The sequence below is a fragment of the Ranitomeya imitator genome, chromosome 5 (genome assembly GCF_032444005.1).
Source record: "Ranitomeya imitator isolate aRanImi1 chromosome 5, aRanImi1.pri, whole genome shotgun sequence".
NCBI classification, from domain to species: domain Eukaryota; kingdom Metazoa; phylum Chordata; class Amphibia; order Anura; family Dendrobatidae; genus Ranitomeya; species Ranitomeya imitator.
In genome coordinates, this window is record NC_091286.1 from 233,795,047 (window position 1) to 233,819,586 (window position 24,540).

Genomic DNA, 24,540 nt, shown 5'->3' on the forward strand with positions numbered 1-24,540 from the left:
TCATGGTATGTGTTAAAGGGGGGGGGGCCACTGAGACTCTTTCACCTGGGGCCCTGAAAAATCTGGAGCCGGCCCTGATTACTAGCTTGAAGGTAATTGCTGCACTACTGCTGAGCTTTCTGTTGCTAGTGGAATGGTGCCAGTCTGCGGGATCTCCATTCTCCCTGCAGGACAAGGGGTCTCGCCAGGACGCCACATTATCACCCCCCACGCCTCATGTCTCTAAGCAGCAACCTGTCGCTCCTCCCACAACTCTCGCCCCTTGCAGTACCGCTCTTAGCCAGCAGATGGCGACTAACCGCAGGAATTCACCTACGTGGAACTCACCTGTCCTGCTCGGGAGCTCCGGGAGGGGAGGGGCCGCTTCTCCTGGATGACGTCAGCCTAGTCATGGCGGAGAGTCAGCAAATGCAAGAAGAACCGAAGGCTTGTCCGGAGTCCCCCAGTGTCACCGTCTTCATGGACCCGCAGGCAGAAGGTGAGCGCAAGTACGGGCGTGTACACCTGGGCGCCGCTCCTGTACAGTGACCATAGGGGCTGTCACCTGTGCCCGGGTGATACATGTCATCAAGGGGTCAGTAGCCATCGTGTCATAACTCCTAACACACTGTATGTATCGTGGGTGCCTTCTGTATGCCACTGTGTGTGCCATGTATTACACACGTTACGTATTATGTGTGCATGGTGACCCATGAGATCTACTGGGGGCAGATGTGATCTGTTTATGATAGTGGATCATCTGATCTATTGGTGGCACATGTGATCTGTTTATGATGGCAAATGTGATCTATTAGTGGCAAATGTGATCTGTTTATGATGGTGGTTCACCTGATCTACTGTTTATGATGGCAGATCTGATCTGTTTATGATGACACTTCTGATCTAGTAGTGGCACACCTGATCTGATGATGAATGCACATGTGATCTAATGATGGCGCGCTGCTGACAGCACATCTACATAATTGCAGCTTCTAAACGACCGTTGAAGCAAATATTACAATTATCAGTTAATCTACATGAGGAAAACAAGAATTTGCAAAATAGTGACTACATAGCAATGTAAAGATGGCAGGAGCTGGTATATGAGATGATGTTGTGCCACACTATACACACACTGCATTGTGGATCCGGTACAGCCGGTGGCACAGGTGAGATTGCTGCACATATAGATCAGGTAGGAATTGAATTATTCCTCAAGACTAAATAATTGACCTTTCGCCTTCCCGGAATCTATTGCTGCCTATTGCCCCACAGCAGATGGCAGACTATGGCCATCTCCAGAGGGCAGAGCCTTTGTGAGAAATTGGATTTCTAGTTAACCCTTTGTGCTTACTCACTACCCCATGGATGATGCTGTGAGAAGAGCGAGTACACATTGTGCAGAATGTGACAGTCTGCACCACTGTCAAAATATCAGGACATGTGACCTCACTTTCAAAATGTCAGCTTTTTTTGTATTTCCACACATATCTATCTGATACACTCTGTTTTGGAAAAAAGACCTATAGAGCTGATGTATATTCCCCATACCCTGCTGTCTATTGTGTGCAGTCCATCCAGATATCACTCGCCTATAGGTGGATGATATTTGCCCAGGCACTTACCTGTTTGTTTACATGACCAGCTGAAATACTACCTGCTGTACTTTAAAGGGAATCTGTCAGTAGAGTCTACCCTCCTATGCCGTCTATGTGGGCATGTAGGTCATAGGAAGCGGAGTAAAATGATACCTTGATATCTGTGATCCGATGTCTTATTCCAGAGAAATCCATGTTTTTTTTATATATATTAATGAGCTATTAAGATCCATGGGCCGGACACTGATCTGTATGAGAATCTGCCTCCAGAGCTTATTTTTAATGAATGGAGTCATTACCAGTGTGAGACATGTAAGTAACACAGAATAGGAAAACTGAACTTTGTCTCCTTCCAAACACATTTGCTGCAGCTCTCACAGCTCTGCTGTATTGTAACAATATTACAACCATGTCTGCCTGTGAGATGGAAGCTGAGATGTGGCAAGTAATAATCACACAAAGGTTTCCAGTGGGATCATGAGAGCGGCCATTACATGTCTCACACTGGTAATGCCCCCTACATGTAAAATAATCTCTGGAGGCAGATTCTCCTGCAGATCAGGGTCCGGCCCATAGTCCTGAGCAGCTCATTTACATGAGAAAAATGTGGATATCTCTGGAACAAGACATCAGATCACATATATCAAGGTATCACTTTATTCCGCTTCCTATGACCGGCATAGCCATATAAACGACTTAGGAGAGTTGATCCTCCTGACAGATTCCCTTCAATAAGATCTTTTAAGATAATGTGGTGCAAGAATGGAGAACAAAAGTGCCACCACTCTGATGGTCTTGGCCAGTTCTGCAGCAATGACACCTTATTGCTTCCATCAATCTTATGAGCTAAGGACTCTGCTGTGCCGACCATGCAAGGATCATCGATGATGCCAGTGATTGGCTACAGTGGACACATGAATGATGGATGTGACATCACTACTGAAGGACCCACTGAGACTGCTGGAGCTGCGGAGTTAATATATTCATATCTCCATATTTTCGTGGGCTGAATCATTCTATTTTTCGGAAACAAAGCTCCAAATCCCCTGCATAGAGTGATTTCAATGAGAACATACCACTCATGCAGTCACCACTAGAGGGAGCTTAGAAGCTGTGTACCGCTGCTTACATTGGTCTCAGTAATAAGTTTGCAGTGAGCTCATGTGCTCTCTCTTGTGATGCCTGCAGCTAGTCGTCTTGTTATTCTTTAAAGACATTTCTGAACGAGGCACAAGATGTAATAGTGGCTCCGGAGTAAAATAAAACTTTTTTTTTATTTTGCCTCTCCATTGCAGAGATATTAACAAAGTGTTAGGCACCCAATGAGTTAATTTTTGTTAAATACAAGTAGATGTTAACAGTCAGTTTTCACTGGGTATACTTCTCCCTGTTTGATGCTGACTAATCATAAGCGGGCAGCAATACATAAGACTAAAGGTACCTTCACACATAACGATATTGTTAACGATATCGTTGCTATTTGTGACGTAGCAACGATATCGTTAATGAAATCGTTATGTGTGACAGGGACCAACGATCAGGCCCCTGCTGGGAGATCGTTGGTCGCTGAAGAAAGTCCAGAACTTTATTTCGTCGCTGGACTCCTGCTGACATCGCTGGATCGGCGTGTGTGACACCGATCCAGCGATGTCTTCACTGGTAACCAGGGTAAACATCGGGTAACTAAGCGCAGGGCCGCGCTTAGTAACCCGATGTTTACCCTGGTTACCATGCTAAAAGTAAAAAAAAAAAAACACTAGATACTTACCTACAGCCGTCTGTCCTCCAGCGCTGTGCTCTGCACTCCTCCTGTACTGGCTGTGAGCCGGAAAGCATAGCGGTGACGTCACCGCTCTGCTTTCCGGCTCACAGCCAGTACAGGAGCAGAGCAGAGAAGCAGAGCGCAGCGCTGGAGCACAGACAGCGGTAGGTAAGTATCTAGTGTTTGTTTTTTTTTTTACTTTTAGCATGGTAACCAGGGTAAACATCGGGTTACTAAGCGCGGCCCTGCGCTTAGTTACCCGATGTTTACCCTGGTTACCGGCATCGTTGGTCGCTGGAGAGCGGTCTGTGTGACAGCTCTCCAGTGACCAAACAGCGACGCTGCAGCGATCCGGATCGTTGTCGGTATCGCTGCAGCGTCGCTTAATGTGAAGGGGCCTTAAGAACACAATGCCACAGTAACTTGGGTTTCTCAGTGTAAGATGTAAGGATACAACATTGATCTCTTGATCTAAGCTTACGCATGATTGGAAGGCGCAGATGACTAAGGGTACCGTCACACTATACGATTTACCTACGATCACGACCAGCGATATGACCTGGCCGTGATCGTAGGTAAATCGTAGTGTGGTCGCTGGGGAGCTGTCACACAGACAGCTCTTCAGCGACCAACGATGCCGAGGTCCCTGGGTAACCAGGGTAAACATCGGGTAACTAAGCGCAGGACCGCGCTTAGTTACCCGATGTTTACCCTGGTTACAAGTGTTAAACTAAAAAAAAACAAACAGCACATACTTACATTCTGGTGTCCGTCAGGTCCCTTGCAGTCTGCTTCCCGCACTGTGACTGCCGGCCGTAAAGTGAAAGTGAAAGCACAGCCGCTGTGCTCTGCTTTCACTTTACGGCTGGCAGTCACAGTGCGGGAAGCAGACGGCAAGGGACCTGACGGACATCAGAATGTAAGTATGTGCTGTTTGTTTTTTTTTAGTTTAACGCTTGTAACCAGGGTAAACATCGGGTAACTAAGCGCGGTCCTGCGCTTAGTTACCCGATGTTTACCCTGGTTACAAGCGAACGCATCGCTGGATCGCATCGCTAGATCGCTAGATCGGTGTCACACACACCGATCTAGCGATGACAGCGGGAGATCCAGCGATGAAAGAAAGTTCCATACGATCTGCTACGACGTACGATTCTCAGCAGGATCCCTGATCGCTGCTGCGTGTCAGACACAGCGATATCGTAACGATATCGCTGGAACGTCACGAATCGTACCGTCGTAGCGATCAAAATGTTATAGTGTGACGGTACCCTAAAACCTTTCAGATAAGGTCCCTGTGAGCGGAGGGGAAGCACAGCTGAGTTTAGCTGTGTCACATTGCAAACCTATAATATTGCTCTCTTCCTCCCATAGCATGTCACCTCAAATGTACTGCCCCTTCCCCCACACTACCTATCCAGAGATATGCTTGTAATTAAATTTATGTCTGTTGTATCCACAGCAACTTGTAATCGCTCTGCAGTGAGATCATAGCAGGCTGTCCTTAAATCCCACACAGGAGGAGCCCAAAACAAACTGCTCCTGTGTGACATGTATTGACAGTGTGATCTCACTGCAGAGCACGTTCAAGTTGCTTGAGCACAGCTGATATTAGTGTGATTACATCTCATACACTGAGAAACATGCTCTATGCTATAGAGGGGGCGTGTTCTTTATCTTGTGTGTTGCTGCCTGCTTATGATTGGTTAGCATTATACAGGGAAATAAAGTACAAGCCCACTTGGTCTAAAAGAAGCACTCTATGTATATTTTCCTTATATTTTCCCAGTACAGAAGTGAGCTGACCACATTACACCTTTAATGTTTCCCCAAAAGGGATCTTGCTAAATCTGTATTCTCACCCATATAATTTCTTACCATAAACATTGGGATTATGTCACTGTAATCTGTGTGCCTTAGTTTAGGCGGGCAGATAATGGACTGAACCCATGTTTGTAAAAATGGTTATTCCCAATCATTGGTTTATGTAAAGAGGCAGCAATCGGCTGATGATAGTCACGCGCCAGCTCATCAGCTGATTGCATCTTTGTCGCCTGGGTTAACATTGCGTTCTGCGCCTACGTTAAACGGACTACGTTGCACCACGGCATAATGCGGTGTAATGTAGTCCGTTAACGCCGCCATTGAAAGCAATGTCGGATGCATCGCTAGCTATGTGCCGTCATTGAGTGACGGACCCTGGGACGCGGGCTGCAGCATTTCCGGGTCTGTCACTGCTAGCGCAGATAGAGCTAGCAGATGCTCTATCTGCGCTAGCGCGCTGCAAAACCAGCACTTGCGTTAACAGCAGCCCGTTAACGTATGTGTTGAACGAGCTGCTGTTAACGCAATGTGAAACCAAAAGATCAACATTGTCGGCAGCACATCCTTGTGTAGATGCTGCCGACAATTTGGAAACCCATGGTGTTCCATACAGTTGTGTGTAAAAAAAAAAAAAAAAAAAAAAAAAAAAGCCCTCTAAATGGCCACCAATTGTCTTGTTATATTGTTGACTGGTTTTCTGTATGGGCAGAAGTTTGGTCTTGTAAAATGGCCTTTATGGCCCACGTTCACTTTAGATAATTCGGCCACCAGCTATCTCTACCAACTCACCCATACATGGGGACACTCATTCTGCAAAGCTCTCCTGTGTTCTCTATGAGAGCTTCTGACATAGCTGCGGCTTAGGCCTCTTTCACACTTCAGTCTTTTGGCGTCAGTCACTACCGACATAGTGACGGATTGACGGATCCGTCACAATTGTTGCGAAAACGGTTCTAACGGATCCGTTTTTTGACGGATCCGTTACTTGGGGGTTGTCTGGGAGAAGTATCTACTTTTTGGAGCATGCGCAATTGAAAAAACGGATTGGGGCGACGGATCCGCCGAAAAAACTGTTGCGGCGGATCCGTCGCCCATAGGCGGCCATTCTATGGAATGGCGGACGCGACGGATCCGTCGCGATCCGCCATTTCGGCGGTGACAAAAAACGTTTCAATGTCCGTCTATTTTCAGAAAACGTCCGCCAAATTTCGACGGATCCGTCGCATGGCGGATGGAACGGACGACCATCCGTCACAATCCGTCACTAATGCAAGTCTATGGGAAAATAACGGATCCGTCAAAAAAAAATGACGGATCCGTTATTTGAGGAAAATGGCGGTTTTAGACTGATGCCAAATAACTGAAGTGTGAAAGAGGCCTTAGAGAACAAAAAGACCAGTAGTCCAAAATTGGAAATGCCAAATCCTTAACTTCTCTGAAGTTAATCATCTGAGTGCAGCCTCCATATATAAGGCCTGTAAATTTATTCAGTCACGTTGGGACATTTTAAAACTGAAGGATAATTATTCCTTGGTCCTCAAAGGCCAAGACTCTTAGCCAAATCCGTCAATAACATCCAACAGTTTATTGGTATGGGGGCTTTTGTCTCTTTGGGCAGCTTAGCCTCATAGCTCTTGCACAGTGCTGTATTTGGGGTCCTTGTGACATGAATCACTAATTTTGTGCCTTGTATGTAGGCACCTCTTGAAATTGGTCTAAGTGGACCTACCCATAGAATGGACCTTTTGGCACTGGCTAGAGGAACCTTCTTAGATATTTTATGGAATAAAAGATGCATGTTGCAAGATATTATTTATAATGGCAATGATTTCCAGTTATCTCATTTTACAGTGCAGGAGTGTAGGCCCCAATATACAGTAGGCATGGTGTGGTCACCAGGTTAGGTCTTCTGTGTGTAGATGACGCTGCTCCCTAGAAATTCAGCTTTTTCTGAAATGCACGCAAAGGCTTGTAATGTGTCACGAAGATGAATATTCAGGTTACTGAGAGCACCATAAACTCTATACTGGCTGTAATTGGAGATTTCAGCAGAAAGGTGTGGTTCCAGCCAAGTGTTTGTCTCAGTCATCTGTATCTGTAGGGGGTGGGGGTGCTGAACTGCCCTGGCATCTTTCAAAGACAGGGCGGATCTGGGTGTGTCGCAACGACGTGGAGATTTAGTACTGACCCCTCCTAACTTTCCTCTAGTCTGCAGGATGTAAACACGTTTTACGTTTACTAGGAGTCTTGTTTGCCTGGGGATAAAATCTGGAAACGGAAATCCAGCCGCACAGTTGTGCTCATTGCCCATTATTATTATGGGATAATTGTGGGAGAGCAGACAGTCTGTAGACAGCTCCAAGAATTTATAGAGTTGAGACTTTCGTGTCTTAGGGTATGTGCACACGTTCAGTTTTTTTCGTGTTTTTTTCCGCGTTTTTTCACGATAAAAACGCGATACATTTTTGTGCACATGATGCATTTTTTTAAAGTGTTGCCTATCGCAGAATTGTCGCATTTTTAGTAATTATTAGGATGCATTCCCATGAAGGTATTTTCGGCGGTACTGACCTGACACGGACAGAACTAGATGACAGTTCTTTAAAAATCTGTATTTCAGATGAGACTCCCTTATCAATTTTATTAATTGATGATTTATTTAAAAAAAAATCAAATGACGTGCAGATGAAAAATTGGCAGTTTTTTTTTTTTCTTCTTACATAGTTGTTGGAATTTAACCTTTAAAAGAAGCATTTTAGGTAGTTTTCCAGTAGATTTCGTCATTGGGGCAATCTATTTCGGCCCGTTATGGTTTTCATTGTCGTTTTCACTTTCAGCATATAGAGAAAATCAACTTTAGACTAAGAAAATTAAAACGATTCTATCATTTGTTCAGAATACTTACTCTATACCGATTATTTTGATTATTAAAGGGAGTTTGTCATCATGAAACCTCACATGCCACCTTTCACGTTATCATGATTGATGGCATCAGCACTGTCTGATATCCTTATGCTCGGGACTGAAATCCACCATATGCATAAGCTCCCAACTGTGGGCATGGCGCTGAAATCCACCATATGCATATGCTGCTCCCAACTGTGGACATGGCGCTGAAATCCACCATATGCTTAAGCTCCCAACTGTGGGCATGGCGCTGAAATCCACCATATGCATAAGCTCCCAACTGTGGGCATGGCGCTAAAATCCACCAAATACATAAGCTCCCAACTGTGGGCATGGCGCTGAAATCCACCATATGCATAAGCTCCCAACTGTGGGCATGGTGCTGAAATCCACCATATGCATAAGCTTCCAACTGTGGGCATGGCGCTTAAAGCCACCATATGCATAAGCTGCTCCCAACTGTGGGCATGGCGCTGAAATCCACCATATGCATAAGCTGCTCCCAACTGTGGACATGGCGCTGAAATCCACCATATGCATAAGCTGCTCCCAACTGTGGACATGGCGCTGAAATCCACCATATGCATAAGCTTCCAACTGTGGGCATGGTGCTTAAATCCACCATATGCATAAGCTGCTCCCAACTGTGGGCATGGCGCTGAAATCCACCATATGCATAAGCTGCTCCCAACTGTGGGCATGGCGCTGAAATCCACCATATGCATAAGCTCCCAACTGTGGGCATGGCGCTGAAATCCACCATATGCATAAGCTCCCAACTGTGGGCATGGCGCTGAAATCCACCATATGCATAAGCTCCTGACTGTGGGCATGGCGCTGAAATCCACCATATGCATAAGCTTCTGACTGGGCATGGCGCTGAAATCCACCATATGCATAAGCTCCTGACTGTGGGCATGGCACTCCTCAAATTATTGTGCAAATACAATTGATAGATTCCTGTGACGACTGCAAGGGCACTTGTCTGGTTTAGGACAGCCCAATGGGCACTTGTGACCTGATTTGCATACAGATTAAAATGTTATTTTCTTAGCAGTGGTACATCAATCAGAATCCTTGAAGGTGTGTAGGTGGACTACTCGGTTATTGGTTTTGTAGGGAGAAATCTGCTGACGGATTCTCCTTAATCTAGGTGAGAGCAGTCTGAAACTGCTTTTGTTTTCATGTAAAGAAGCTGCGGAGACACCATCACGTGTTTCTCAACGCAAGCAATGAATAGCCAGGCCTTTCCCCGGGAAGGAACAACCACGGGAAGGGCAGCATCCTATGAAGGAAAGCCACCTATGCCAAGCATGGTATCCATCCACAGACAGCTGTTTCGGGGTTTTTGCCCCTCATCAGTGTGGAGTAGGAATCTGGCTATTAGGAGCAGTGCCTAGTAAAAAGGCATAGGTGGCTTTCCTTCATAGGATGCTGCCCTTCCCGTGGTTGTTCCTTCCCAGGGAAAGGCCTGGCTATTCATTGCTTGCGTTGAGAAACACGTGATGGTGTCTCCGCAGCTTCTTTACATGCATCTGCATATTTCCCATAAGGGATGGGGGCAGTGTTCTGGAATCACTGTGTTGAGAAACACGTGATGGTGTCTCCGCGGTGTTGGATGCTTTTGTTTTCAGTCGGGATTAATGAAACCTCACTTTCAGAGCACATAATCCTTGCTGCATTTCCGTTAACTGTGTCGTTGCATGGGGCTGCCAGTAATGTGTCATGTGTTGGAGTGTGGCTTTTTTTCCCTCATGAAACCTATTAATTGAATTCACGGTGTCATGTCAGAGGCACATGTAGGTTCAGGATTGGTCCACAGCAGCCATGTAAAGGGTCCATGTGAACAGTAAATGACTGTTTATCACTAATCCATATTGGCCAATTATTATTGTGATCGCTTGGAAAAATTGTCATAACAGTTAATAGACCTAAAATTGTTTTTTTTTTAAATGAGGAAAGAAGACTAGTAGGAATGTCTGCTCCAGAAACACAGATTCCACTGGATGAAAGGAGAAAACTTATGGTTGTCGGCTCTTCTTGTTTAAGAGCTCTGTATGGCAAGGTTCAGTCACAGTGTAAATCCAAAACAGAAAAGCCAGCATCCACTATGCATAATTTCCAACTGTATTTTCTTATAAAAAAAATATGGACCATTGACAAGACACCCCTAAGAGAATGTCACCATGTTGCGCATTTCAGGCCAATATTGCCCTTGGTCTAAGGTTTTCCTAAACTCACTTAACCCGAATGCGTAAGATATCAAAGCGATTACTACTGTGTTCTGTGAGTGTAAGTTTAAATCGTCTGGATCGTTTTTGCTTTATAATGGACATTTAGGCTACTTTTCCGTGGCCAAACACGTAAGTCAGCTGAACCCCCAGATTTTGTCTGGATCACCTGTTTTATATGTCTGTGGGACAACTGGCTAAGATGTTGGATTTCATCTTTAGTTCACACTGAAGATAAGGCGCCACCTACTTACTGCCGTTTCTTCATCGAAATAAAGATGCGAGTTCAAATTTGCATGTCCAGAATTGGCTTAACTCAGATGGAAACTTCAAAATTAATGGGTAATCCTCAGCAGACAGGTATGTGTTAGGCCTCTTTCATACGTCGGTATTTCCCATATGTGTGGTGACAGTTTTCACACGTATCAGAGACACCATTTTTGTAGACCCATTCAAGTGAATGGGTCTGTGCACATGTCCATGTGTTTCCATGGACCGTGTGTCCGTGGGCAAAACACGTTGGCATGCCTTTGTTTTACCGTCAGCATGGGCCGCAAAATGTCCCGCACACGGATGACACATAGGCATGTGATTGGTGTGACACGTCGTGATGCCAGAAAAGCAGTGGCACAGTTAGCAGTGTTCCCTGGCGCCTGGTGCTGAAGACTGCACAGTTTTTCATTTTTATTTAAAAATAACAAACACATTTATACTCGCCTAACACCCATTCCACTGAATCCCTCGTCTCTTGTAATAAAACAAAAATAAAAAAACAATATCTCTTACCGATCCGTTGTTCTGTCCCACGCCGCAATACACTTCTGGGGGATAAATAGTTTTCAACCTGGACGGTGCCAAGATGCGACTGTCCAGGCTGAGTACCAGTGGTGAATGAGCTGCTGTGAGTGCCGATCATTCACCAGCGGTGACATCGTCATGGCTTTAGCAGGGCTGGTTGTATTAGGCCCGCGTCACACACAGCGTAAAACAATACGGTCCGTATATTACGGCCGTAATACGCTGAAAAGTCCCGAAAATAGTGGTCCGTAGCTCCTCCGTAGGCAGGGTGTGTCAGCGTTTTTTGCGCATGGCATCCTCCGTATGTAATCCGTATGGCATCCGTACTGCGTGGTTTTCTCGCAGGCTTGCAAAACCAACATACCGCTATAGAAATGATCCATGTGTCCCAAATAGAAAAAAAAAAAAAAAAAATATATATATATATATATATATATATATATATATATATATATATATATATATATATATATATATATATATATATATATATATATATATATATATATATATATATATATATGTCATTAGACACATATATGTATATATATTATTATTTATTCCAGCGCTATACAGCTTGAAAGCCGGTAATTCAATTACCGGCTTTTTCTTTCTCCTTCCCAAAACCCGACATGATTTGAGACATGGTTTACATACAGTAAACCATGTCTTCTCTCCATTTTTTTTGCAGATTCCACACTACTAATGTCAGTAGTGTGTATCTGCAAAATTTGGCCGTTCTAGCTCTTAAAATAAAGGGTTAAATGGCGGAAAAAATTGGCGTGGGCTCCCGCGCAATTTTCTCCGCCAGAGTAGTAAAGCCAGTGACTGAGGGCAGATATTAATAGCCTGGAGAGGGTCCATGGTTATTGGCCCCCCCTGGCTAAAAATATCTGCCCCCAGCCACCCCAGAAAAGGCACATCTGGAAGATGCGCCTATTCTGGCACTTGGCCACTCTCTTCCCATTCCCGTGTAGCGGTGGGATATGGGGTAATGAAGGGTTAATGCCACCTTGCTATTGTAAGGTGACATTAAGCCTAATTAATAATGGAGAGGCGTCAATTATGACACCTATCCATTTTTAATCCAATTGTAGTAAAGGGTTAAATAAAACACAAACACATTATTTACAATTATTTTAATGAAATAAAAACAATGGTTGTTGGAGTATTTTATTCTACGCCCAATCCAGTCACTGAAGACCCTCGTTCTGTGAAAGAAAAAACATAATAAACCAACAATATACTTACCCTCCGCAGATCTGTAACGTCCAACGATGTAAATCCTTCTGAAGGGGTTAAAACATTTTGCAGCAAGGAGCTTTGCTAATGCAATGCTACTCCTCGCTGCAAAACCCCGGGGAATGAGTCTAAATATAGATCAATGAGCTATATTTAGCTTCATTTGCGGTGAGGCGCCCTCTGCTGGGTGTTCATAGATTGTGGGAACTTACCTAGAAAGCTCCCAGGCTTTCTAGGAAACTTCCCACGATCTATGAACATCCAGCCTTGCTGAGGCTGACGGCTTAGTGTTGCAGCCCCGGCTGTGACTTTTGCCTGGCTGGTTATAGAAAATCCAGGGGAACCCAAGCAGTTTTTTTTTTTTTTTTTCATTTATTTATAGCTCAGGCGGCGGCTGATGAATACCTCCATCAGTTGCTCCTGCTGTCACTGTCATTAGCGGCAGCAGGTGTAGGCTTATGGGAGTAAAAATCCCAACAGCCGCCGCATGCTGTCATTGTTTTCACTTGAATACAACTCTCATCATTTTCCCCTTCTCGTGCTGATCACACAGTACAGTAAGCGCTGGGGAACAGCGGTTACTGTACTGCTGCTTCCCTAGCGCCCGTCCGCATGGTACTGATACGGCACCTGGCTGCCACATATGTGCTGCAAGTATTACACACACGGACACTGACATCTCCGGTACCATTTTTTTCTGGTACCAGAAATGTCAGGACTTGTGAAACCTGCCTTATATGCAGGCTTCACCCATTTTTGAAAAACGTGAAATCTGTAGTGGAAATAAGGGACAAGTCTGATTCTGAGCATGGTGAGAATTTAAAAGGGTTGTCCTCTAACATGAAGAAAGCAAGTTACCTCCCAGACCGGCGCCAATCCTGTGATGCTCCAATTTTGATGTCACATGACCTTATCAGATGGAAGTTTTCCGTCTCCCTGAACGTGAGCACTGCAGTCAATCGGCACCCATTGAATGACTGCATACGTCACATGGAAATCACAGAGCTGAAATCAAAGAATTGTTGGCCGGCGAGATAAGAATGTTTTTGATTTTTTTTAATTTATGAGTGGGACACTTTAGTTTGCCACTAGTGAACAACCCCTTTAATAGTTTCCAGTATGTTCATATTTTCATGCAAAAGTCTACAGCATGTGGGAAAAAAATTATTAAATCTAATTCATTTATCTTCAGCTATTCTGTCTTTATCATTTCCCCTTAGGTTTCTGAGGAGGATTTTTGAAGCTGATTCACTTCGAAATGCATGTAAAAATAAAACTGTGTGAGCATATTCTTGGGTGAATTAATGAGCTGAAAATGTCTGCGACTGCCCCATTAATCTGAAACAATTCTGTGTGTATAGATGGAAATTTGTTTCAAAAATTTCTGCTATAAAATCTGCAGTATGTAACTTACACTTGGGGTATGTGCAAACAACATCTTTTAGAATTCTTCCTGCAAAAGACTCTTCTGGGAAAATGTTGGTGGTGTTTTTCTCTATCCTCCTCTTTTGGCCTCTCGCAGCATACTAACTCTCCAACACATGAAGATGGAAACTCCCTTGACTTGGTCTTCTCCCGACTTTGCTCAGTGGATGATTTCACAAACTCCCCTCTCCCGCTCTCTGACCACAACCTTCTTTCATTCCCCATCCCGCTCAGGTCACCCCCACTTTCCACACCTATAGAAACATACAGGCCATTAACACCCAGAAACTTATGAAGAACTTGCAGTCCTCATTGGCCCCTATTTCCTCCATCTCATGTCCTGATTCTGCATTGAAGCATTACAATGAAACCCTGCAAAGTGCTCTGGATGAAGCTGCTCCTCCTATACAGAAAACAACTCGGCACAGACGGCAACAACCGTGGCACACGCTGCAAACACGTTTCCTGCAGCGGTGCTCCAGGTGCGCAGAACGTCTGTGGAGAAAATCTAATCTACCAGAAGATTTCATCCATTATAAGTTCATGCTAAAGACATACAATTCTGCCCTTCACCTCTCCAAACAAACCTACTTCAACACCCTCATCACCTCCCTGTCCAATAACCCTAAACGTCTCTTTGACACGTTCCAGTCCCTACTCAACCCAAGAGAGCAGGCCCCAACCACGGATCTCCGTGCTGACGATCTGGCCAATTACTTCAAAGAAAAAATTGACCACATTCGACAGGAAATCATCTCCCAATCTCTTCATACCATGCACTGTCCTCCCTCCCCCACTGCATCTAGTTCACTCTCTGACTTTGAAGCAGTTACAGAAGAAGAAGTAAGCAGGCTCCTTGCATCTTCTCGCCCGACCACTTGCACCAGTGACCCCATTCCGTCACATCTCCTCCAGTCCCTTTCCCCGGCTGTCACCTCTGACCTAACAAAAATATTCAACCTTTCCCTCACTTCCGGTATTTTTCCCTCCTCATTTAAGCATGCCATCATACATCCATTACTTAAAAAACCATCCCTCGACCAAAACTGTGCCGCTAATTATAGACCTGTCTCTAATCTTCCCTTCATCTCTAAACTCCTCGAACGCCTGGTCCACTCCCGTCTTACCCGCTATCTCTCAGATAACTCTCTTCTCGACCCTCTTCAATCTGGCTTCCGCTCTTTACACTCTACTGAAACTGCCCTCATTAAAGTCTCTAATGACCTACTAACAGCTAAATCTAATGGTCACTACTCCATGCTAATTCTCTTGGATCTCTCTGCAGCATTCGACACTGTGGATCATCAGCTCCTCCTCACTATGCTCCGCTCCATCGGCCTCAAGGACACCGTTCTCTCCTGGTTCTCCTCCTATCTCTCTGACCGATCCTTCACTGTATGTTTTGCTGGTTCCTCCTCCTCTCGCCTTCCCCTTACTGTTGGGGTTCCTCAAGGATCAGTCCTAGGCCCCCTACTCTTCTCGTTGTATACTGCCCCTATTGGACAAACAATCAGTAGATTTGGTTTCCAGTACCTCTGGGGTCTTTATCAATCATGCTTGATAAAGACCCCAGAGGGGTTGAAACGTCGCACCTTTGGCACAATAAAGTGTTTACTTCTTTCACCTGGATTGGATGCCGTCCTTCACTTCTGAAACTTTGGTATGTACTCCTCCACTTGGATCCTGTGGAGTTAGGACGAGCAACCATTGTATACTACAGAGTGCTGTCTGCCGCCATTTTGTTGTTTGGTTTCCAGTACCATCTCTATGCTGACGACACCCAATTATACACTTCTGCTCCCGATATCACACCGACCTTTTTAGAAAACACCAGTGATTGTCTTACCGCTGTCTCTAACATCATGTCCTCCCTCTATCTGAAACTAAACCTGTCAAAAACTGAACTTCTCGTGTTCTCTCCCTCTACTAACCTACCTTTGCCTGACATTGCCATCTCCGTGTGCGGTTCCACCATTACTCCAAAGCAACATGCCCGCTGCCTTGGGGTCATCCTTGATTCTGACCTTTCATTCACCCCCTACATCCGATCACTGGCTCGCTCTTCTTACCTGCATCTCAAAAACATTTCTAGAATTCGCCCTTTTCTTACTTTCGACTCTGCAAAAACTCTTACTGTTTCACTTATTCATTCTCGTCTGGACTATTGTAACTCTCTACTAATCTGTCTCCCTCTTGCAAAACTCTCCCCGCTCCAATCTGTCCTGAATGCTGCAGCCAGGATCATATTCCTCACCAACCGTTACACCGATGCCTCTACCCTGTGCCAGTCATTACACTGGCTACCCATCCACTCCAGAATCCAGTACAAAACTACTACCCTCATCCACAAAGCACTCCATGGCTCAGCACCACCCTACATCTCCTCCCTGGTATCAGTCTACCACCCTACCCGTGCCCTCCGCTCCGCTAATGACCTCAGGTTAGCATCCTCAATAATCAGAACCTCCCACTCCCGTCTCCAAGACTTTACACGTGCTGCGCCGATTCTTTGGAATGCACTACCTAGGTTAATACGATTAATCCCCAATCCCCACAGTTTTAAGCGTGCCCTAAAAACTCATTTGTTCAGACTGGCCTACCGCCTCAATGCATTAACCTAACGATCCCTGTGTGGCCTATTTATAATAAAAAAAAAAAAAAGGTTCCTCGCATCATGTTCTCATACACTTTATGCAGTATTAGCCCTCTGTGTCTGTACTGCTACATACTTAGGCAGGTAACTGGTTCATGCAGCTTTACATGAACACCTGAGCCTTACACTATAGCTGGTCCGAATAACTAAAGCAATTGTTACCATCCACCTCTCGTGTCTCCCCTTTTCCCCATAGTTTGTAAGCTTGCGAGCAGGGCCCTCATTCCTCCTGGTATCTGTTTTGAACTGTATTTCTGTTATGCTGTAATGTCTATTGTCTGTACAAGTCCCCTCTATAATTTGTAAAGCGCTGCGGAATATGTTGGCGCTATATAAATAAAAATTATTATTATTATTATTATTTTTCCTGAAGTGACTTTCTTGACGTCTTTGTAGCGACCTTACCTGTTTTTTTAGTTTTTTTGTTGTTGTTTTTTCCCTTTTTTACTTACTGTATCTGTATGTATTAATAATGACCAGAAGCTGCCAGTGGAACGGACGGGCCACTTATTTTTGCAGCTTTGGAAGCCTGCAGAACTTAAGAGAAGGTCAAAAAGACGGAACATATGCACAGCAAGTCCATTTTACATTGCTGTACTAATGTTCTTTCTTTTGTGTTTTTTTTTTTTCTTTTTTTTTTTTTTTTTGCGCTACTTCAGGCAGGTTCCAGGCAAAATCTGCTCGAAAAAGAACCAGGCCATGTGCATAGTTGCTAGAAGAAAAACTGCTTTGATTTTTCACTGCAAATTTTCAGCAAATGATGCAGTGCCTGTCAAGGTGATAGATACCTACCATAGCCCTTACCTGCTTCTGAGGGTTTTTAGGCTCGTGGTGGTGATGATAATCAGTGTATATGCAGGGGTGTTTTATGGACTTACAAAATCACATAATATTGCAGGGAAACTGCTGTTTCTCCTGCAAAACGACTGCTGCAATATTCGGCCACTGCAGGTGAACGCAGCCTAATAAGACAAAGCGATTATCCACAGATGCAGAGACGAAGCGAGAAAAAGCTTCGTTACCTTCTGCGGCTGATTAGTGCTCAGGACCAAGCCGTTACGTCCTACTGGGAGAAAGCACCGAGAACTGCTTTAGATTTTAAAGCTGTGTATATGCTATTTCCAGGTCGTCCACATGACAGCACCACAGGAGGTTGCTCTTCATATCCTTGATAGGGACAGGAACACAGAAGAGGTTAAATAGCCCCTCCCCACCTCCACCCCTCAGTGTTTTTCTGTCCCTATCAGGGACGGACGCAGGAGAGAGATCTCCAGGAAGATCAAGATTTTACCTGATGAGAAATCAGGTCTCGGTCGAGCAGGAGCTCCCGTGTGCGGTCCCATCCTCCTGGAGGGGGCTCTGGCCGCGAGGATCCGGAGGTCGCAGGATACCGACGGAGGTCCCTCCGCGACCGGGTAGAGCTGTGTGCTCCCCATAAGTCTGCCTCAACCCCTTACAAGGGGCTCTGAGACAGCAGCTGCGGCGGCGGTGCTGAGCGCTCCCCTCAGGCTCCACGTGCGGCCGGTGCTGGCGCTGTACCCGGGACTTCCGGTCCGGCGCTCCGGTCGAGTGACTACTTCCGGGGGGCGTGGCCGGATTCCCGGGGTCGGCAGCGTTTCCGGGCGCCGGGTAGCTGCGGGAAGGCCGGGGGGGGGAGAATGAAGACCGGAACAGCATCCGGACTATGCGCCAGGAAGGTCCCAGGCTGGTCGGCGTGCGTTCCAGATGACGCATGCGCAGTACAGCTGGGGACCTGAAATCACCGTGTAGGCCAGCAGCTGAGCTCGGAAGGAGGACGAATCAGATGTCTTGAAGCTGGGTAAGATTGACTACTTAATGACTGACATCTGACAGCACATTTGACCCAGGAAGATGGAAGGTGCTACTCGCCCAGACGTCCAATCCTTAGAGCTAGCCACGGACCATGTGAGTAGTACGTGGTATGGGATGCATTGCAGAACTTTAGTTCCGTAGCTACAGGGATCTCCTTTACGTTTTCAGGATAAGGACATTCCCGAGAGGTCAGCTACTAAAAAAAGGACTATGAGATGCCCATTGTGCACCACCAAACTCCCAGAGGGATATAAGAAGAAATTATGCGAAAAATGCATCGCTAAACTTCTTAAAGATGAACAGGCTTCGCTGTTGGATAATATCAAATCCATGATTAGAGACGAAGTCCAAGCTACAGTGTCTACAATGGTGCCACCCCAGTCTCCGCGGCCTAAAAGGCCTAGATGGGATATAGATGCGAGTTCCGAGGAAGGAGAGGTCTCAGGTTATTCCGATCCCGGCTCGGATGAAGAGGACAATACATTTACTGTGCTTCCAGAAGAACGAAAGAAATACTTGTTCTCATCCGAAAATACGGATATACTGCTAAAAGCAGTAAGAAGCACTATGAAAATAGAAGACTCGTCTGAGCCTTTATCAGTTCAGGACGAGATGTTTGGGGGCCTGAGAACTCGCAGGAATAGAGTTTTCCCGGTCAACAATCACATAACTGCAATGATAATGGAAGAGTGGGAAGATGTGGGAAAAAAAATTAGTAGTCCCGAGAGACTTCAAATACCGTCTTCCCTTCGACCCAGAAGAAACTAAAGTCTGGGAGTCGGTTCCAAAGATCGACATTCCTGTGGCCAAAGTCACAAGGAAAACGGCTATTCCCTTTGAGGACTCGTCAGGGTTAAAAGACCCAATGGATAAGAGGTCAGAAGATCTTCTTAAGAAAGCCTGGGAATCGTCAGCCGCCATTATGAAGACGAATATAGCGGCTACCTCTGTAGCAAGGTCCATGAGTCTTTGGGTGGACGAGATGGAGAGTCATATTAAAAATAGAACTCCAAGGGAAGAAATCCTTAAATCATTTTCAGTTTTAAAGATGGCGACTGATTTCATGGCAGATGCTTCAGCGGAATCCGTACGCTTTGCTGCCAGGAATAATGCACTGTCAAACGCAGCAAGAAGGGCCTTATGGCTGAGATCGTGGACGGGAGATACCCAATCCAAGAACAAGCTGTGTTCGATTCCATTCTCAGGTTCTCACGTCTTTGGTCCAGTCCTTGACGAGCTACTTGAAAAAGCGTCTGATAAGAAGAAAGGCTTCCCTGAGGAGAAGCCAAAGAAACCGCAATTCTTCAGAAAAACTCGCTCCCACCCAAGACAGGACTACAGAGGCAAGGGGAAGTCCGGTAGGTGGAGCTACCCTAAAGGAGGCAGAGGAAGAGGTTCCTTTCGAGACCAATCAACAGGACCCAGTAAACAATGACGCCAACAATATAGGAGGGAGACTACAATACTTCCAAGAAGGATGGCAGAACATAACTCAGAATCAGTGGATTCTACAGACAGTGGCACAGGGTTACAGGATAGAGTTTACTCATCCACCCCCCAAGAGATTCTGCGTAACACAGACGGAGTCATCAGCAGTACATCAAAGGCTGATAACAGACATACAGGAACTCTTAGAATTAAACGTCATAATACCGGTACCCCATCATCAACATTTTCAGGGGCATTACTCCAGTCTGTTCTCCATAAGAAAACCAAACGGAGATTACCGAACAATAATAAACTTAAAACCATTAAACAAATGGGTGGCGTACAAACGCTTCAAGATGGAATCTCTCAAATCAATTACACCACTAATAAAAAAGAACTCTGTAATGTGCACGCTAGATCTCAAACATGCTTACTATCATGTTCCCATCCATCCCTCAGATCAAAAATTCCTCAGGTTCGCATTAAGAAACCACAAGAAAATACTTCATTTCCAGTTTCAGTGCCTACCATTTGGTCTCTCCTCTGCCCCAAGGATATTTACGAAGCTCATGACGGAGGTCATGGCCTACTTAAGAGAGAAGGAAGTTCTCATCGCACCATATCTGGACGATCTGTTGCTGATCGCAGATTCATCCCAACAGATGGAAGAATCCTTAGAAATTACCACGTCACTCCTGAAACGTCTGGGGTGGGTAATAAATGCAAAAAAATCGAGTCTCGAACCACAGACGCAAAAGATATTTCTAGGGGTACTACTAAATTCCGAACTGGAATACTCCTTCCTACCAGACCAAAAACAACGGTCAATAAAAAAAGAAATTCAATCAATAAAAAAACGGAAATACATCTCCATCAGGAAAGCAATGAGGATTCTAGGTCTGATGACCTCGTGCATTCCCAGTGTACAGTGGAGCCAGTTTCACTCCAGAACGCTTCAAAGGGAAGTTCTTTCGGTATGGAATGGAACAAAAGATTCACTAGACAACAGGATGTGGTTACCCAGCAGGGTAAAGCAGTCCCTCTCATGGTGGATCGACATAAAAAACCTCAAAAGAGGAAAACCATGGAAAATATCTCCATGCATAAATATAACCACCGATGCAAGCTCAAGGGGCTGGGGAGCCCACATAGAAGGTCGATACCTTCAGGGGACATGGCCACCATCGATACGCGACAGTTCCTCCAACTACAGGGAACTCAGAGCGGTCTGGGAAGCACTAAAAAGGTGCCAACACGAGATTCAGGGACACCACATCCGAGTCTTCTCAGACAACTCGACCACGGTAGCCTTTCTCCTACATCAAGGAGGACCAAGGCACCGTCCACTTCAGGCGCTAGCAGAAGAAATATTCTCCTGGGCGGAAAATACCGTAAAGTCCATCACAGCAGTACACCTAAAAGGTTCACAGAACCAAATAGCGGACTTTCTCAGCAGAGAGAAGGTACAGCCGTCAGAATGGTCTCTAAACGAGGAAATCTATACTCAGTTAATCCAACAGTGGGGCACCCCACAAATAGACTTATTCGCCTCGAGGAGCAATACAAAAACGAAAGAATTCTTTTCGCTAAATCCAAGAGACAATCCAACTGGCATAGATGCATTGGCTCAACATTGGGACATGGAACTCGCATACGCGTTCCCGCCACTAGCCCTAATTCCCAGAGTTCTGAGGAAAATCCAGGAAAGTCTAGCGGTAGTGATCCTAATAGTGCCATATTGGCCCAAGAGGAGCTGGTTTCCTCTGCTGAAGTGGATGGCGGTGGAAGACCCAGTGTTACTACCACTGAGACGGGATCTTCTAATACAGGGACCATTGGTCCATCAAAATCTAAAGATGCTACAACTCTCAGCATGGATCTTGAAAGGGAGATCTTGAGATCAAAGGGACTGTCTGAGTCAGTTATCTCAACTATGAAAAAAAGTAGAAAGCCGGTGACCTCGGCTATATACCAGAAGATTTGGAAAAAATTTTGTGCACAGACCAATACTCCAATATCCGTTCTCCAACAACCAGATATTCCTCAAATATTAAATTTTCTCCAAACAGGTTTTGATATGGGCCTGAGACCTAGTACGCTAAAGGTACAAATCTCAGCTTTAACTGCCTTTTATGACTATCCACTAGCGAATCATCCCTGGATAATGAGATACATCAAAGCTACACAACGTATTAGACCAACAATACGAAGTTCAGTACCCTCATGGAACCTCACTTTGGTACTAAATGAGCTACGGAAAGCTCCATACGAGCCACTTGATCAGGCAGACCTGAAATCTGTGACATTCAAGACTGTTTTCCTCGTCGCAATAACGACAGCAAGGCGAATAGGCGAAATTCAAGCCCTGTCCATAACAGATCCTTACTTAAAGATACAGGAAGATTGCATCGTTTTAAAGTTGGATCCTTCATTTCTTCCAAAAGTTGTGACGGACTTTCACAGAAACCAGGAAATAATTTTGCCTACGTTCTGCCAGAACTACAATAACGAAAAAGAACGTTCTCTTCATTCCCTGGATGTTAAGAGAACAGTATTGCAGTATCTAAAACTTACAGACAGCTGGAGAATTGACTCAAACCTCTTTATCCAGATGTCTGGGAAGAATAGAGGCAAAAAAGCCTCAAAAGCGACTCTGGCTAGATGGATCAAATCTACCATTTGCGCTGCGTATATTTCAGCCGGTGAATCTCCTCCAGATCACCTAAAAGCCCACTCACTGAGAGCAGTATCTGCTTCATGGGCAGAGAGTGCGGGTGCATCCATGGACCAAATTTGTCGGGCGGCAACTTGGTCTAGCTCAAATACCTTTTGCAAGCACTACAAGCTGGACGTTCTCTCAAAGCAGCAGACTAGCTTTGGGAGAAGAGTCCTCCAAGCTGTAATCCCGCCCTAAAAGGAGTTATTTGGTATTTCTCCTGTGGTGCTGTCATGTGGACGACCTGGAAACTAGGAGTTAGTCATACCGGTAACGGTATTTCCAGGAGTCCATCATGACAGCACCCATTATTTGCCCCCCCTTGAACTCTTGTCTGATATGTGATATGAACATGTAGAGAGGAAGTTCAATAAAATTGTGTTGTATCCATCCTAATGTGGTACTTTGTAAAATCACTGAGGGGTGGAGGTGGGGAGGGGCTATTTAACCTCTTCTGTGTTCCTGTCCCTATCAAGGATATGAAGAGCAACCTCCTGTGGTGCTGTCATGATGGACTCCTGGAAATACCGTTACCGGTATGACTAACTCCTAGTTTTTTATATTCAAAATACCGGTATATTGATTAATTAAAAAAATCTTGTTGCTTTCATGACAATGATGGTCGTTCCCATACACATTGCATTCATTGGTCCTCTGGGTTACCTTCTTATTTTTCTTTTAGGAACTGTAAAACACGATGGAGCCAATTCATCAAAGCTTTTACTCCACAAAAGTGGTATAAAAGCTCTCAAAATTCCCAAATTACATTGCTCAATGCAGTTAAGAAAAAAAATTGCAATTTTTTTTTTCATTCTTAATTAATTTGAAAGCATTTGACTCCAATACGTCCCCTCGTCAAGACCAGCAAGAAATACGGTACATTGGTCTTGATGAGGTCTGTTGCGCCTTTCTGAATAGTGGAATGACATTTCCAGAGAAGAGAGATATCATGACTGGGCTCTTGTAAGTAAACAGAAAATTATTCCTTGATGGATGTCTGTTCGGTATTGGAAAGTCAGGCGGTGCAGTCAATCACTTTAATAGAGAGTGCAGCTTTAGATGCTTTATAAAATGTTTTTTTTACTATAATTAAATGGGTGACTCATAAATTGGGAAGTAGCCGGCCAAAACTACCGAGTTCTCCTCCCTTTTCTTCCCACACACAAGAGCAAGGATTTATTTATAGTCAATGTTGGCTGCAAATGGAGTGGGTGGTGATGATCCAAAGTATTCTCATCTCCTTATACATTTCCTAATCACATTTGCATTATTTATCTTTCTGATCAATAGGAAATGAGTTAAAGGTATGACTGGCTAAGGACGCAATCGTTTTTTCACCTAATGCAATGGTTGTTTCAAGTCATGAAAGTTTATAATGAACTAGATGGTGGCCCAATTCTAACGCATCTGGTATTCTAGAATATGTATGTATATAGCAGCAACATAGTATATAGCACAGGCCACGTAGTATATAGGAGTACTATGTGACGTGTTATATACAATGTGGCTGCTATATACATACATACATACATACATACATATTGTAGAATACCCGATGTGTTAATATAGGCCACGCAATAAATAACGCAGCCCATGCAGTATATAGCGGCCACGCAGTATATAGCGGCCACGCAGTATATAGCGGCCACGCAGTATATAGCGGCCACGCAGTATATAGCGGCCACGCAGTATATAGCGGCCACGCAGTATATAACGCAGCCCACGCAGTATATAACGCAGCCCACGCAGTATATAACGCAGCCCACGCGGTATCTAACACAGCCCACGTAGTATTTAGCAGTGTGGGCACCATATCCCTGTTAAAAAATTAAAATAAAAAATTGTTATATACTCACCCGGCGGGAACCAGCGTAGATCCAGCGAACCTGTGGTGATGCGCGCGGTTGCCGCCATCTTGCGTTCCCAGGATGCATTGCGAAATTACCCAGATCACATAGCGGTCTCGCGAGACAGCTAAGTCTTCTGGGTAATTTCGCAATGCATCTCTGGGACCGGAAGCTGGCGGGAGCGCATCGTCGGACTACGGAAGGTGAGAATAGCAGGTTTTTTGTTTTTTTATTATTTTTAATATTAGATCTTTTTACTATTGATGCTGCATAGGCAGCATCAATAGTAAAAACTTG

The 24,540-nt window shown here is 44.9% G+C and overlaps 1 protein-coding gene across 2 annotated transcripts in view; it reads left to right on the forward strand.

The window, feature by feature from the left end:
* The first annotated feature begins 298 nt into the window (after positions 1–298).
* MAP7 (microtubule associated protein 7) overlaps positions 299–24,540 on the forward strand; it is a 158,855-nt gene continuing 134,613 nt past the window's right edge. The window contains exon 1 of one of the 2 annotated variants that reach the window (XM_069725968.1): positions 299–478. In XM_069725968.1, coding sequence (XP_069582069.1) covers positions 391–478 — 88 coding nt within the window. In that variant the 5' untranslated portion in view covers positions 299–390. The remainder of the gene's footprint in view (positions 479–24,540) is intronic. The other variant, XM_069725969.1, reaches the window with a different exon arrangement.